Source organism: Amia ocellicauda, chromosome 9, assembly GCF_036373705.1.
Source record: "Amia ocellicauda isolate fAmiCal2 chromosome 9, fAmiCal2.hap1, whole genome shotgun sequence".
NCBI classification, from domain to species: domain Eukaryota; kingdom Metazoa; phylum Chordata; class Actinopteri; order Amiiformes; family Amiidae; genus Amia; species Amia ocellicauda.
In genome coordinates this window covers 9280706-9295677 of record NC_089858.1, presented here as the reverse complement: position 1 = coordinate 9295677, position 14972 = coordinate 9280706, and the positions used below count along the sequence as shown (strand labels likewise).

The following is a 14972-nucleotide window of genomic DNA, read 5'->3' as shown; positions in this document are numbered from 1 at the left end:
CTATCCTTGTCTGCCTCTGCAGTGCGTGCTTGAGAGAAGCGACACAGAACCGTCTTCCCTTCCTACCAGACTGTGACTTGTATATAGTTAATTCTGTAGGCAGGAGTGCATTTTTACACCTGTACCCCACCATTGTACATAGTTCCTTTGTCAGTCTATGCCACTGCTGCTGTGTTCAGTTGGAGGCTTTTGAGCTTACTCTTGTGCCCTGATGTGTATATAGTTAATTTATTTTTGACATCAGTAGAACATCTGTTGCTGCTAGCTGCTGGTCGGCAGTGTGTAACTTGCTCCTGTGTCCTGCATGTGGTGCATGAGTTGTCTCCTTCACCCCGCAGTGTATATAGTTAATTTGAATAGACAGGTGAGCTTGTCCGCTCCTTATTAAGTTGAGCATGGATACCTGCTCCTGTTGTTAGTGAAGTCACATTGTGCCTCGCTATGTATATAGTTCCTTTGCCAGCAGTTTGTGGCCCCACCCTAGCTATACTAGCTGTGCGGGGGGCTGCTGCTTCTGTGTATATAGCTCCATTATTATTAATTGAATTATCCTACAGTGGCTATCCAGTTGGTTAGCCCGCTGTATGTTGAGCACAGGGTGTGAGACTACACCCTGTGCTTATATGGTGTGGTCTTGGTATTTGGCCCCGCTCCTAGCCTCGTTAGAAGAGCAGGAGGCCGCTATTACCAGGCTTCACAGTAGGTACAAGCTTTCTTGTTGCCCTGTAGATACACAATTCGTTATTTCTTCCCAGTTTAGTGTGACTGTGGTCTTCGCGTCTGGGCAGCCCGGATGTGGCCCCTGTGGCTTCTATCATAGAGTTGGTATGGCTCCTAGTAGGTACGCCTTGGAGCAAGCTCTTTTACCAGCTTACTGCCTTCTCCCTTGCAACAGTTTGGTTATACTGTAACCCCTCCCCCTTGGGCAGGTTGTGAATAGGTTATGAATGCAATCATGGTTGTCTGAGAAAAGAAACTCTACTCTACCCAAGGTTTGTTAAGTTGCTTGGGAGTTCTTGCTCACGGAAAAAGAGGAAGTCTTTGTGCAGATGTTACCTGGAAGGGTCCTGTTTGAGTGCTGGGCACAAAGGCCAATGGCAGCTTTGATACATTCCAGTGAATGCGCGCTGAAAACCCCTCCCCCTTGGGCAGTGGTTCTTTTCATAGATAACCACAGTGGCATTCGCAGCCTATTGTTTTAACTACTATTTTGACTGAAGTTCAATACATACTGTAAGTGTGACATTGGATTGTCTGGTTTGTAATCATACACAATAACAATTCTGATAGTCTTCAAGCAATCTTAATAAATATAAAGATGCATTACCTCTAGATGAGAATTAATCAAACTTGTCTGGCCACAGCTAGGCTGAAATTGGTCATGCTTGGATCATACAGCACATATATTGTTGGTCAAAGCTAATTTGTTAACACATCTTATGAAATATGAGTCACATTCTACTGGATATAAAATTAGACTGGTAGACTTGTTGTTTTGTAGTTTAAAAGCTTCCTCTGTGCACCCAGCACAGTTGTAGGGTATATCATGTTATACCAACTTACTTTCCAATGTTTTGAATGTTTAAAGGCCATAAATAAAAACAAACAAAAACCCTGCACCCCTCAAGGGCAGGAGCTACCTGTTGACACACTTGACATTTCTAAACAAATTAGAAGGAGAACATGTGCAAGACATATCTGTACAGGAAATAAATAGAATACAATGTGTTTTTGTTGTTTTTTTAGCAAAGAAACAGAAAATACACTGACACCACAAGAGATTGACACAAAATAAACAAGAAGACAAGACACACTGCATGGGTGAATTGGACTGCGATTAGATTCACTGGGCCATATTCATCAAACCTGGGTGACTTTTATGTTTAAGGATGGAAAACCAAACACTTTACATATAATTTGTTCGTTAACTTATAAAAGCGCTGAAAAGAGCAATGTGACTCAATTCTTTCTTTCATCATTAGAAAAAATATGTTTTAACTTGGCACAACAGTATGTTTTGTGAATATGGCCCATGGTCTATCATTAAGGTGTTATTGTGCTCTATAAAAAAATGTATCTGTAATTCGGTACATTTCCTTACAATTAAAACTCCCAAACAAACTGAAGAGCTCTGCAAGACCTTCTGTAATGTGCAAAGATGATTAGAAGCGACTTGGTTTTGCTTGGGAACAGAAGACATTTTGGACGACAACATAGTGATATGAACATTACATCAATTTTGGCCATTACAACTTAATTAAATGAGCAAGTAACATGACTACACTGGATCATCATTTCATACTAGAGCCTATTAATACAGATTCTTCCCCAAGATCATTGTTCAAGTGACATTAAATACAGAATTGAACTGATAAGGCATTCCAAAACCCAATTCCGGTTTCAGTGATTTAGTACATAAATTGCTATTCTGCAGTCATAATTGGGGAGGTAAACAAAAAACAAAACATTAGCAATACATTTTATTATGAATAGAAAAAAAAGTGTACAAAAAAGATTTCACTTCCTAAAAGGTTTTGAATTTACGATGAGACACATCACCTGACTGCAGGAGGAAGAAGAAAAATGGAAAAGCATATTCCGGAAATAGAAATCACTGAGCTATTGCAGAAGTTATTGTCTGGTCATGGAGACCTCAGCTACATTTATTTGTCTTTAGTGCTGATTTAAAACAAAACAAATGCTCCACAACATTAAAAACAAAACATCCCTTTATAGCAAACTGCATTTGAATTTAAAAAGTGATTTTGCTTTTAAATACACATTAAATCACTGAATCTGTACACCTGATTGAATTAACTATACTGAAGGGCTGTTTTCCTTTTCCTTCTTTTTCATGTAATGTGGGAAGGAACATTTTGTTGCGGTGTTTGTATAGTCCTGTATTTTCCCAGCATTTATAGAGCAAAGGCTAATAAAGAGTTTGTAAACAGGGCCACCATGTGCTCTCCTGTACACTGTCCCAACTGGATTCTCCTGCTTTGGCAGTTAAAGATGCACGACCCCTGGATGGATTTTCTTTTCCCCACTTCTTCCGCCAGAATCCCTAGGTGTAATAACTTAGTTTTCCACCAATAGTTTTGCATCCCTTGACAGAGAAAATCTCCTTTTCCTTGGGGAAATAGTTAATCTCATTGGCAATCTCATTAGCAATTGTCTCATCAGGTTTCAAGTCACGCTCCTTCATCTCGGCTAATACACACATCCGCACATGTTTATGCTCCAGAGGCAGTAAGGGAATGAAGAAGTCCACCAGGTTCTTATCAATGAGGCTGGTGTGCCAAAATCCACCTACAACAACACACAACACGACACATTATGGACACAAGCACAGGCTTCAAAATCAGGTTCAGGTCTGCAAATTCAAACACGTTATTATTCTATATAGTACATAGTGTGTGTATAATATGTATAGTAATCATGATTCATTATAAAATGTTGTTTTCTTTTCAGCCACCCTCTAAAGTAAAGTAAAAACACAAGTATAACCATTCATTAACATTATATTTAACTAATACTTTAGCCTTTTTCTATAGAGATAACATCAATCTGTATTTTCAGCAATGTGAGAGAAACTGGAAGCCCAAACAAGGAACTGCACGTATCCTTGAAGATCGGTGAAAAACCCTGTAAGGAAGAAAGTTTCACTCTCCTCTCTAAAATAATTTAAAATGCTCCTAATAACTAATTGCAAAGGAGGAATCTCTCAAATTGAAACACTATGAAAGTATTAAAAAAACAGGGATGGCAATACATCCATTTACAAAACTATGATATACAAAAAAAACTTTTCTGAAATTTAAAAAAAGTAACAAATAAGAAGGCTGTAGGGTTAGAGATCAGAGAAAATGAGTAAAGTACAGGTATACATACTATTCTTGTTGTTGAATACGTCGAGGGACAATGATATCTCCAAGTCTTTCAGCTGAATGTCTGTTCTCTCTTTGCCTTCGTCCCAGAATCTCAGGGCAACCTCGTTGATTTTCCCTCCACCTGCATTGCTATTAATAGCAGACAAAAAGAGATGAGTAAAGGCTGAGATTTGTTTGACATAATATGACAATCAAGCCTTGCTTAAAAGTATCAAGCGATGCCTTTCTCAAAAGTAGAGAACTGTTGAATGTGGATCTCTCAAGGCATTTTGGTTTGAAAATATGCTTCTTTCAATGTGCCTTTGACCAGATATTGACTGAGATATAAAATTTAACTGCAATCAAAACAGCTGTCGAAACTGTACATCACCATCCCTTCCTCTCGTCTCATCTACCAATACACCATTGGAGAGAAAGTCCTATGTCAAAGTGTCTTCCTTCCATGAAAAACATTTAACAAAGTACAGGACTCTGCATGTCCAAAAGAGCTCAAAGCATGGCAATATGTACTGGAGTACAACTTATAGCTGACAAAGCATACCTCCTCACTTACCTGAGAAAGATGAAAATAGCTTGGTGATAGGAGACACCATCCAAATGTTCATAATAATCCAAGAATGGCTTTATGCTGTCAATAAGTCCAGGATGCATTTTATCCATTTCATCAAATATAAACATAGATCGAGGGCAACTGGTCACATTCCCTCGAATCCACTGCTGAAGCTGTGCCTGCAAAGACAATAAAGCCCATGACTAAAAGGCCCAAATGGCTTAGTCTTACATGGAGGGAGGATAAATAAAAACATCATACACAATAACTTCAGAAATAATATCTGTTCTAGGTAAAGAAATTACGTTGCCCAATTTACCTTATAGGTTTGAACTTCACCGGGATGAGGAAAGTGATTAGTGGCCACAAACTGGTGCACAAAGCTGCTCTTCATCCCATTCCTGTAGATGTTTTTAGCGATTAGATGGCTAATGAAGTTCTTGCCCGTCCCTGTCCACCCATGTAGAGAAAGGACAAGTGGCTTCTTAGGGTTTTTGTTCTCCATGAAGCCGGTCACTGCCTTAAGAATCACCTTAGAAGCCACATGCTGCCCAAACAGTTTCTTCTCAAGGTCAGCCTCCAAACCTTAGGCAAAACAAACATGAAAGAAACACAAATTAATGTAGTAAAAACACATCATAGCTGCCAACAAACACCTATTGCACAATCATTATACGTCTGATCTTGTTATGTAGTATATCACATAGTGGCAATGGAAATAAAATCATCCACATTTTCCTATCCATACTATGCGTTTGCTTAGTAGGGTTTGCAGTGCCAATTCCTACTAACAGATTTCCATAGGGGACAAGGTAAGACTGCTTATTTACTTAAGTATTACTCCATTGGTTGCAGGCTGCATTACGAAAACATGGATAGCTGCAGAAGCATTTCATGTCAAAATAGTGGCACTGTTTAACCCAAAAACCGTAAGATCTTTTCAAAGGATAATTAAATATAAAGTTATTAAAACCCTGTTAGGGAGCCCATAAGTGTACATTACTTATATATTCATAACACAATTTCAAACAAATAACGTAAAAAAATGTATACATGAGACTAATTTATGCAACACTGGGAATTGTGTAGCATCTAACAAACCCAACAAATAAAGGAACAATAATGGATATTTTTACTTAAAAAATCTAAGTCAGTCTGTGTCTCATGAAAATACATAAGTATTGTATGAGACAAACATTTATAACTTATTTGATTATTGTGTAACTAGCAATTGCAGTTGCATCTGATTAATGTCTGTTTGTGCTGATCTGAAGTAATAAAATACTACATCAGCAATTTCAGGCTACTATTAATACCCATTAGGCTTCATGTTGACTGTGCATTCATCATAGCGTTTCGTTGGTTTAAGGTGTATGGTTCATCTTCTGAATAATAATCCCCCCCACAATACATTATATATACATGCATGAAAATTATAATGGATTCTTCATATGCTTGATTCGAGCACCACAATAGCTTACTGCCAAATTAGCCATTTTGTCATTTGAATATGGATGTGCACTTTATCAACCAAGACCAAAATTCCAAAATCCAAATTTCATGAGCAATGCAGTTCACTGTGGCAATGTGAGCCGACATTTGTCAATTTCATCAGCAGAATACATACTGTTTTATAAAATTATTAGTTTGAATTGATTTTTCAAAATCATTTCGCTTTCATTTGTAAGTTCCAGCTTCCAGCTAAATCGAAACCGAGAACCCTAAACTTCATGAAGAAATTCAGTAGCATGACACTATATAATAGTGCTGTCTAGTTACAAGAAAATAAGGTAAAATCCCTTACCCGTTGAATTAAATGTGAGCCAGTCATCGTTACAATTTTCGTGGAAGAAATTGTATATTTTATAACCGAACGGATAAATTGCACTTGTTAGTAATACACCAGCAACAGTGGTTGTAACGGGCTCAAATGCACGAATACACACTTGTGACATAAGAAGAAAGAAAAGTAGCAGCGGCTGACGTAAAGTTCTCATTTCAGGTTTCTTGAAAGAAATGTAATTCGACAAAATACAAAGGTACACTTGACCAGAAACAGGAGTAAGAGACAACTACATCCGCAAATGACGTCATTATAGTGCGACAAGCCGCGTTTCTCCAGTCGCGCAAATACAACGTTATTATTATGTTTGTTAATCTTGAGTAATATCCACAATTAATCGGTTAAATGATGAAAAGCACAACATGCATTTACTTTCTTCACGATGTTATTTTACTAATAATACTGTCATGCAGTATGTCGTGATCATTTTATTTTACAAAATAGACATTTCGAATAGATAACTTGCCGGGTGCCCACTGTCATTACAAAATATCTGAATTGAGAAGGACAGGACATCTAAGTCTAATGAGCAGTTCTATGTCCTGTGCATATCCATTCAATACAATACTGGCACATTGCACGGTAGGCACTATTCATCATAGGCTAATGGCACTGCTGTCAGTCGCATATTCTGATCTGACACTGATAGACTAATGTATTCAAAGAAACACTGCTCACCGGCTTACTGCTGGAGCAGGAATAATACGAGATACTGTAGCGCAGATTTCCGCAGTTGTGCACCTGTGACATAATTACATTACAAGCAAAGTGCAGGGCTGTGGGCACCTGGTATCGGCTACCTGATCCGTTTAAAGAAATCCACTCTTCTCTGCAGCACTCGTGGAAGTAGTAGAGCACATTCTGGTAGGTCGCCAGGAAGCCAGTGAGGGCAGCTGCCATGCCCACAGCAATGCTTGTGCTGATGGGCTCGATCGCCGTGGCCGCCGCCGCGCTGCAGAGGGTCCACACGACAAACACAACTCGTCCAGGCGGCCTCATGGTCGTGTCTTCTTCCCAAGAAAACGCACAAGGTCAGGACAACTTGTGCAAATGATGCTCTGTGTTTTATAAAGCAGGTGATTCCAGGAGTTAAGACCAAGTTCGCTACCGTCGCCCAAAAAATGTAATTCCATACAGCTTTCAAACACGTATGTACAAATATGTTGTCGTTTGTCTTCTATATGGCTTTGACTTGCAAACAGATAAAAATCAAACACAGAATCCCGATCCGCTTAACTTTAAACCACCCAAGAGCATGCCTGTGGGCGTGTCCTAGAGCTCACTTCCCGAGGCCGCCGCCATCTTTATGAGGGGCAAAGGTAATGGGAATGACCTCTTGTTTCAGTGACAGAAATGGCACCTCACATTATGATGGCGGTTACGGTGATAGTGAATGGTATTACAGATTATTGCACACCTTTACCCAGACGTCCGCCCCTAGATGGTTTTACCACCAAGGTTTACCATAAACATAAGTTTATTATTTATATTGTAACATTATCATTAATTGAAACGAACATTTGTAATTAAGTGATGATTAGGATTTATTGTATTAACAGGAAAAAAACACTGCCACAAATAAACGTATCAGTAAATATATGTATGTGAGCTTTTATGAAAAAAAGATTCTATAACTATGGTATAACATATTAAAAAAACAGTTGCACAGACTTCTGTTTATCTCAAATGCTAACTAAATTCAGTAAAATAAAATACAATATTTGTTTATAATCAATGTTGAAATTTTACTCAGAGAAAGACAAGCGTAATGTAAACACATGGTTTCATCACCCATGCCCCAAGTGAACTTCAAACTCTTGCTCCAGGCTGGCTGGGATTATGCTCTCATTGCCACATAATGCATTTGTGTTATTTGGCATTGAACAATTGGTTGCCAAATTTAAACTAACATTTAACCCATACAGGGGCCGAGAAGCAAACTCATTTCTAAGAACAGAACCTGACCTCAAAGATCTGAAAACATATATATATATATATATATATTCTGTTTAAATGACAATTAATTAAATAAGTGTAGAAGCCTGTTTTGCTTACAGCCAATTCATGAATACTTACAGCAACTAAGACTACCTTACCTACTATTCCTTCCTGCATTTTTAACATTTTTGTTTTGAAAACTTTACTTGGAATAGGTACAAGTCCATATAACTTTTCATTAACATATTAGGTGACCTTTATCTTATGTGTCTATTTACAACTTTGCAACAACAACAAAATAATGTATTCTTTTAGAAAATCTGGCAACTAATCTCAAAACAGATATACTGCAAGATTTAAGCATTTATGTAAACACCACAAACACTGAACAATTTCAATATACCCTTTCAAATTAAACTGCTGACAGGTTTTTTCCACTTGAATGGTGCATGCCTCCTTGTTCTGAGTTTAACAGGATGTTCTTGACTACATAAAATAATAATAATAATAATAATAATAATAATAATAATAATAATAATAATTGCACATATCTTGAGGGCCACTAGATGTCACTACAGAGTTAAAGATAGATTGGACAGCATAGTTAATATGCATTCACCTGCTGAGCATGCTTTGTATTCCTCTAGAGGCACAGTTACTATTTATAAAACTAAATTCTCATCAGAAGAAAGACTTTCAGGATTTTGAAAGTATTTGATTATGATATTTTGTGCTTCTTTGTAGAATATTCCTCCCACTTTTACACAGCATACACATACTGCACAGTGAAGTTAGTTATTTAAACCAAGGAACACAAGTTAACAGGTAGAATTGTTGCAAAGCTTATATATATATATATATATATATATATATATATATATATAATTATACATTTACGCAGATTACCAATTTAGTTAATTTGTGGTTTTCTCAACCATCTTTCCATAATTCTACAATAATGGCAGTTGTGGAAAACACCAAATTGAAAAACATTGTGTAATGAGACTGAAACTCATTTTCATGTGCAGAATGCATTGTAGCTAATTGATCCTCATTCCCCAAACTGGATTTTACAAGTGTAATTTGAAGCTGGTTCACATTTAGTTTCTATGTGGGTGAAAAACCATGGGATGTATTTGATACTCTAAAAAGTCAGTCAAATTGCACATTGACTTCCCCCACACCTTAGTAACACCAGGATGAGACCTTAAACAGCTATAATTGATTCCATGTGTAGCCTGGCACATCAGAGTGAACAGTGTATGAAAGATGTACAGCGATCCCAGGAGGAGAGAAAAGCCTCAGAACAAATAAACTGACACCAGTAATCTCCAGTATCACAACCTGCAGGGGCCAATTAAAGCATCATGGCACCAGTTTAAACACAATACATCTCAGATTTGTATTAAAATAAATATGAATCCGTAAGTTTGGTTTCTCAAGTCGCTGCTTATGTGTGACTGGTCTCTAGTTCTTTTTTTAGCTCTTTTCCTTTCCTGGCTCCCCTCCATACACACACACACGCACACACACACCTCATTTTGTTGAAAGATTAAAATGCACAGAACAGGTTAGAAGATTACATCGTATAGTCTTTCACCTCTGGACATGCGAGTTGGATAGGTCACGGGTTGATGAAGGCTGGTGGTCTGTAATCCACACACTGCAGTCTGCCCCAGCAAGAGGTCTAAAAAACAAAAGTCAACAATAGTATATGAGCATGATGACTGAACAGATCCCTTGCTCCCCAAATTATCCCCCTTGGCCCCCTTCCTGGTGCATTGTTACAATAGGCATACAAAGAACTTGGGTTTTCAGCAGTACACCACAGAAAATGCAAGTAAAACTCCACAGTATACTGAACAAAGTGATGAAGTAATGCAGTTTCAAGCTTCCAATAAGGTGATGAGACATGCATTGTACAAAGATAATTTTGTCCTGTGCATTACACATTATTTATTTCTCAGCAGATTTTTAACAACATTGTTCATTCAATGTTCAGAATACATTCAAACATGAAAAGAAAAAAAACCTTTTCATTCCTCTCAACAAACGCAAGTATTGAATTGCATTAAAATGCAGTAGCATTTCACATTACCAGTAAATTCCTAAGGTCTTACTGTTTAAGGTTTGATATTTTTTACACTTGCACCACGAATTAAGATAACTACTTCTTTTATATTACCCTAATTATTCCAAATGTTGTGTGAAGAGCGATACGCTATTGCCATGGATTATAAATCGCAGCAGCACACAATGCAGCTTGAGGTTAGCCCATGGTCTTGCAGCCCTTTGATGTTTTTTAATTGCCTGGGATGGGCTGTTTCTCAGATATTAAGTCGCAATCTTGCAATTTCCCAGAGCAAAATTGAACAAGCCACAGTGGAAAGGGAGTTCGCTTCCTTAAACCTGAGGTATTTCGGAGTGTGTAAATATTCTCTTTTTTTGATGACTACTGCAATAACACTGCTGCCGAAGGCTGCGCATCTTGCCAGCTCCAGCAGTAGATTTTGGGTTCAATAAGAGTACCATCAAAGCAAATGGTCTGTGTAGCCATGCAGTACAACCTGAGAATTGTCGTTATTCATGTTACCACTCTCCTTTCAGCAATGCTAATGACAAATCACAAGAAAGAAATGAACTCTGCGTGATTCATTCCCTCAGCAAAAGCTTAGCTTTATGGAAAGAGATATGGAAGAAGCAAGGTTAGAGTCAAGAGCACCAAGTTATTACATCACCTCTAGGAAATGCAGACATATTAGAACTGAATTGTGAAAACAGAAGCTCCATTATTATATATTTGTTTCTTGAAATGGATAAAACAGTGTGTTTCTTATTTTTATTAACCATTCAGTTTAAATACTCTCCTGGAGAGTATCACGGGTAGATACTGTGTTTATGTTTCTGGTTAATAAATTCTTATAAATGTTTCCATGTCTGCACAATGAATTCACTTAAAGCACAATTTAAAAATGATATTCTCTCGACTCTCTTTAGGGAACTTGTGTTTTCTTTACCACACTTTCCCAGTGTTTTAATGGAAATATATGCTTTTTATTTTTCTATCTGTATTACATTGAAACAAAAAACAATACCTTCAGTTGCTAGGGTTGCAAACTCTGCAAGGATGTGGTTTGGGATGTTTTATCATATAACATAATGATTCTTTTGTATCGGCTTAGGAAATTGGTTATATTTGTTAAGTCATCAGCAGTTTTGAATGTATTATTTTCTGATTTGTTCACTTCTGTTTTTTTGGTTTGTTTGTTTTTTAAGTTAAATATGGGAACCATCAAAAGCCCACATCAATTCAGGAATATCAAATTATACAAAAAAAAAAAATCCTAATCTTTCTTGTTAACTGTGAGACAGCATCGTTACAAAAGTTAATATGTAACACAATACAAGATCGACAAGATACCAACGTTTTCCATTTTCAAAATATCACTTTCAACAAGAACCACCAGATTGAGCCAAAGTGCCATTGAAAATAAAAGGTATAATAATCTGAATGCTAATACTAATACAGTATTATAAAGCAGTAGTGGAAGTCAAAAGATTAATACTTGAACCTAAGCTTTTTACACTGCTTAATGCATTTTCAACAGAAGGTGTAATCTTTAACCCTTAGTTTGAAAACTGGTGCACAAACAGGCCCGATCCAGCACTCATTTATAATGAGTCTTGGGGCCGGATTAAATCAAAACCTTGACCCACCCACTAATAACAGACTACAAACCTGTACATCATAGTGGTTACATTTCTGATTAGAAGAAAGTGGCATCTTATAAAAAATAAAGCCGCAACTGAGTACAATTTGCAGGTGGGTCAAGGGTTTTAATTTAATCCTAGCCTTAATCATGTGTGGTATCATTTTGTTGGTTGATATAATGGGTTTGTTAAGATCTCAGCAGTGACAAAAAAAAAAAGTGCATATTAACGTTATTAATCTTGTTAGACAAAATTAAAGCATGACATAAAAATAGCCTTGCTAAAAATAGTGTGGCGACAATAGGAAATATTGTTGTTGATAGGGCAGTACGATCAAATGAGAGTTCTTGATTTATTGCATGACAAAAGAAAAACAGATGCTTTGAAAAATCTGTAATGTAATCCTAAAGCTTACTGGTTTTAGCTGGTTATAGCTCTCTGATCTGCATTATACCACGGCTACTGAAGACACCCCCACACACATCACTCCCATGTACCACAATAGCGACTGTCTTCATAACACCAATCCATTGTGACCTGGAGGTGGTCGAACACATGCTTTTGTACAAGGCTTTGTAATCTGCTACAGTACACAGATTGATTTGCAATGGGGGAGCCAGGGAACAGATGCATAAATATTAAGCCTATTCATGGAAGTCAGGCGGTGTTATACGCTCCTAAAAAGTAATTTTAAGTCAATATGTGGGGCATTTATTACAGGATTCTGTATTGCTTTTCAAATCGTAATAAATCTGGCAATCACATGTGCACCAATGGCCTAACATCCGATTGCAAATGGCTTTCTAATTTGAAGCGGTGGAACACAGCAAACATATGGCCCCCCATTTAAAGTGGATTGTTTATCTTGGTCTTAGTGGCATAAGGACATAATTGAAAGAAAATAAGAAATGGGGACACAAGCCGAATGAAGTAATTTGTATTCCCTGAGCTGAGTTTTAATATTTGACTAACAAAAACAATATTGGCAAACAGTCTGTGGGGACTTTCACAATTCATCTGAAAAATGACTGTAATTTAGCTTTCTCTTGTAATTAGTTGTAATTTTAATTAGTGCTACTCGCAATGGCTATAGCATTCCAGTTTCATGCATTCTGTTTTTCTGTGTTCTTGATATAATAATTGTAAATTGCCTAGAGATGTTTGGTTCTGAAGATTACTTTTCATATTTACAAAAAAGAGAGAGCTTATTAACTCATAGTGGCAGTTCGTTTCCTGACACTTCTATGTCAGTATGGCTCAGTTCTACCTTGAAACACATGCCTATTAATGACATTTAATTCTGTTTTTGAAGAGAGAAGGCACCGAATCCACACCCCCAATTAGATCTGTACCATGTTCGAGTTAATTTCCCTTTGTAAAACAGTATGTGAAGTATTTCTGTATTTATTAATTATTATTAAGGAATTGCTCAATGGCTGTTTAAATTTGATCTCCTGCAGCTCCATACAAACCCTGGTGAAGGTATGAAAGGAAGCCTGGCACCCCCACAACCAATCACCACACAGCAATCAGGAACAGTCACCAGTGACCCATGACCTTGATTTCTCAAGACTAACAAGACTACAGTTGCAGATAAGCAGTAGAGAGTAAGCAAACAGGGTTTCACTGGAAGAGATTAGACAAGCTCAGTCAGTCTGGAATGATATAGATCCCATTAATCATATGCATACTGAATTTGTGCAGTGTGTTCCCCAACCCCCCCCCCCCCCCAAACCCCTTCCTTCATGTCCAGTTTGAATTAAGCTAAACTGGGTCAAATAATAAAGGAGACGATGTTCTTATAAGATTAGGGCTATTTGGGTTTCATTCTCTTTGACTGTTTGGAATTAGGGCAAAGGTTAAAAGGCAAACCCTGCATCAGAGTATTGCGTTGTACCTAGATCTCAGGCCCCGACAGACACATCTTGACTTCACATAACTCCTTTTATGTTCACTCTCCCTAAGGAAACACAAGAAAGGTAACAAGGAGGGAAGCCATTACTCTCAAGTCTGAGTCATCCATGAAATCATAAAAAACACAAATTATTCAACTCCCCCCAACCCCCCAAAACAAATAACTTAAACTCACTGGATATTTTGGACAGATTTGAATATGAATATCTGATATTGCCAGAGACCTGTCATTTCTTGTTTCCAACAGGAAGCTGCTGGCAGTTTTAAAGATCTTCAGGGAGACGTTGGAGGCAGCCTCTGCAGGGTGTTTAAAAGGTTCAGCCAACTGGACTGCTTTTTATGTCCTGGTACTTTAAGATGGGTATACAGGCTTCAATAGAGTAAGAAAAAGCAGCTCTTAGACTTGTTTAACTCTGCCATGAACCAATTTAATACTGAGATGCAGAGTGACTTGCTTGTTACATAATATAGTTGTAGCCTACTTTGTCCTCTGGGACTGCTTTGTGAATGAGCCATTTAACGATACATCAGGTAGGTGAATAAAAATGTAATCAATCAAATGTGGCAAGGTGATCTGAACCTATAGAGTCTCTTGGCAAGGTGTCCTTATTCAGGGGGGGGGGTAAATAAATCTGCTATATGAATTGCCCCGTGGGTATAATGAGTACAAAGAAACTTTTATTTTTTTAAGCTATGAAAGTCTGACTGGAAGCCCTTTTTTTAATATACAGTGCGACTGGTATTAATTACAGCTAACAAGCAGGAACCTTCACCGGCTCCCTCTCCCCTCTAAGGGCACAGGGTAATGGGGGGCACAGTCACAGACAAAGAACAGAACATCTTGCTGGCCGAGATAACAGTGAAAGGGGATTTTGTTTCCTTTGATAATGCAAGTGTTAAGACAGGGAAAGTTGAGGCTGCACAACCAAACAAGACATCTTTTCCATCCACACTTGGCTGTATCCTTTTCGTATGCAGGAGATCTCTACAAACACAAACCAGATTTTTAAAATAGTTTTTAGTTTAGTTTAAACTAAACAGAGAACTGGACTACTTTATACCACGGAACCATGAGTTTTCAGTGGATTTTCAGTGCAGCTTTTTGCGGGGGAATTATCAGCAAAGT

At 37.6% G+C, this 14972-nt stretch overlaps 1 protein-coding gene across 2 annotated transcripts; it reads right to left on the bottom strand.

The window, feature by feature from the left end:
• Positions 1 to 1726: 1726 nt before the first annotated feature.
• LOC136758539 (torsin-1A) lies at positions 1727 to 7548 on the bottom strand. 2 transcript variants are annotated; one of them, XM_066713002.1, is made up of 5 exons: positions 7084 to 7548; positions 4760 to 5025; positions 4444 to 4619; positions 3892 to 4019; positions 1727 to 3309 (listed from the first exon to the last, which is right to left on the bottom strand). In XM_066713002.1, exons 1-5 carry the CDS (start codon positions 7280 to 7282, stop codon positions 3065 to 3067), a joined length of 1014 nt encoding a protein of 337 aa, XP_066569099.1. In that variant the 5' UTR covers positions 7283 to 7548; the 3' UTR covers positions 1727 to 3064. The 2 variants fall into 2 exon arrangements, with proteins under 2 accessions (XP_066569099.1, XP_066569100.1); XM_066713003.1 differs by lacking the exon at positions 7084 to 7548 and adding an exon at positions 6245 to 6534.
• Positions 7549 to 14972: the final 7424 nt, after the last annotated feature.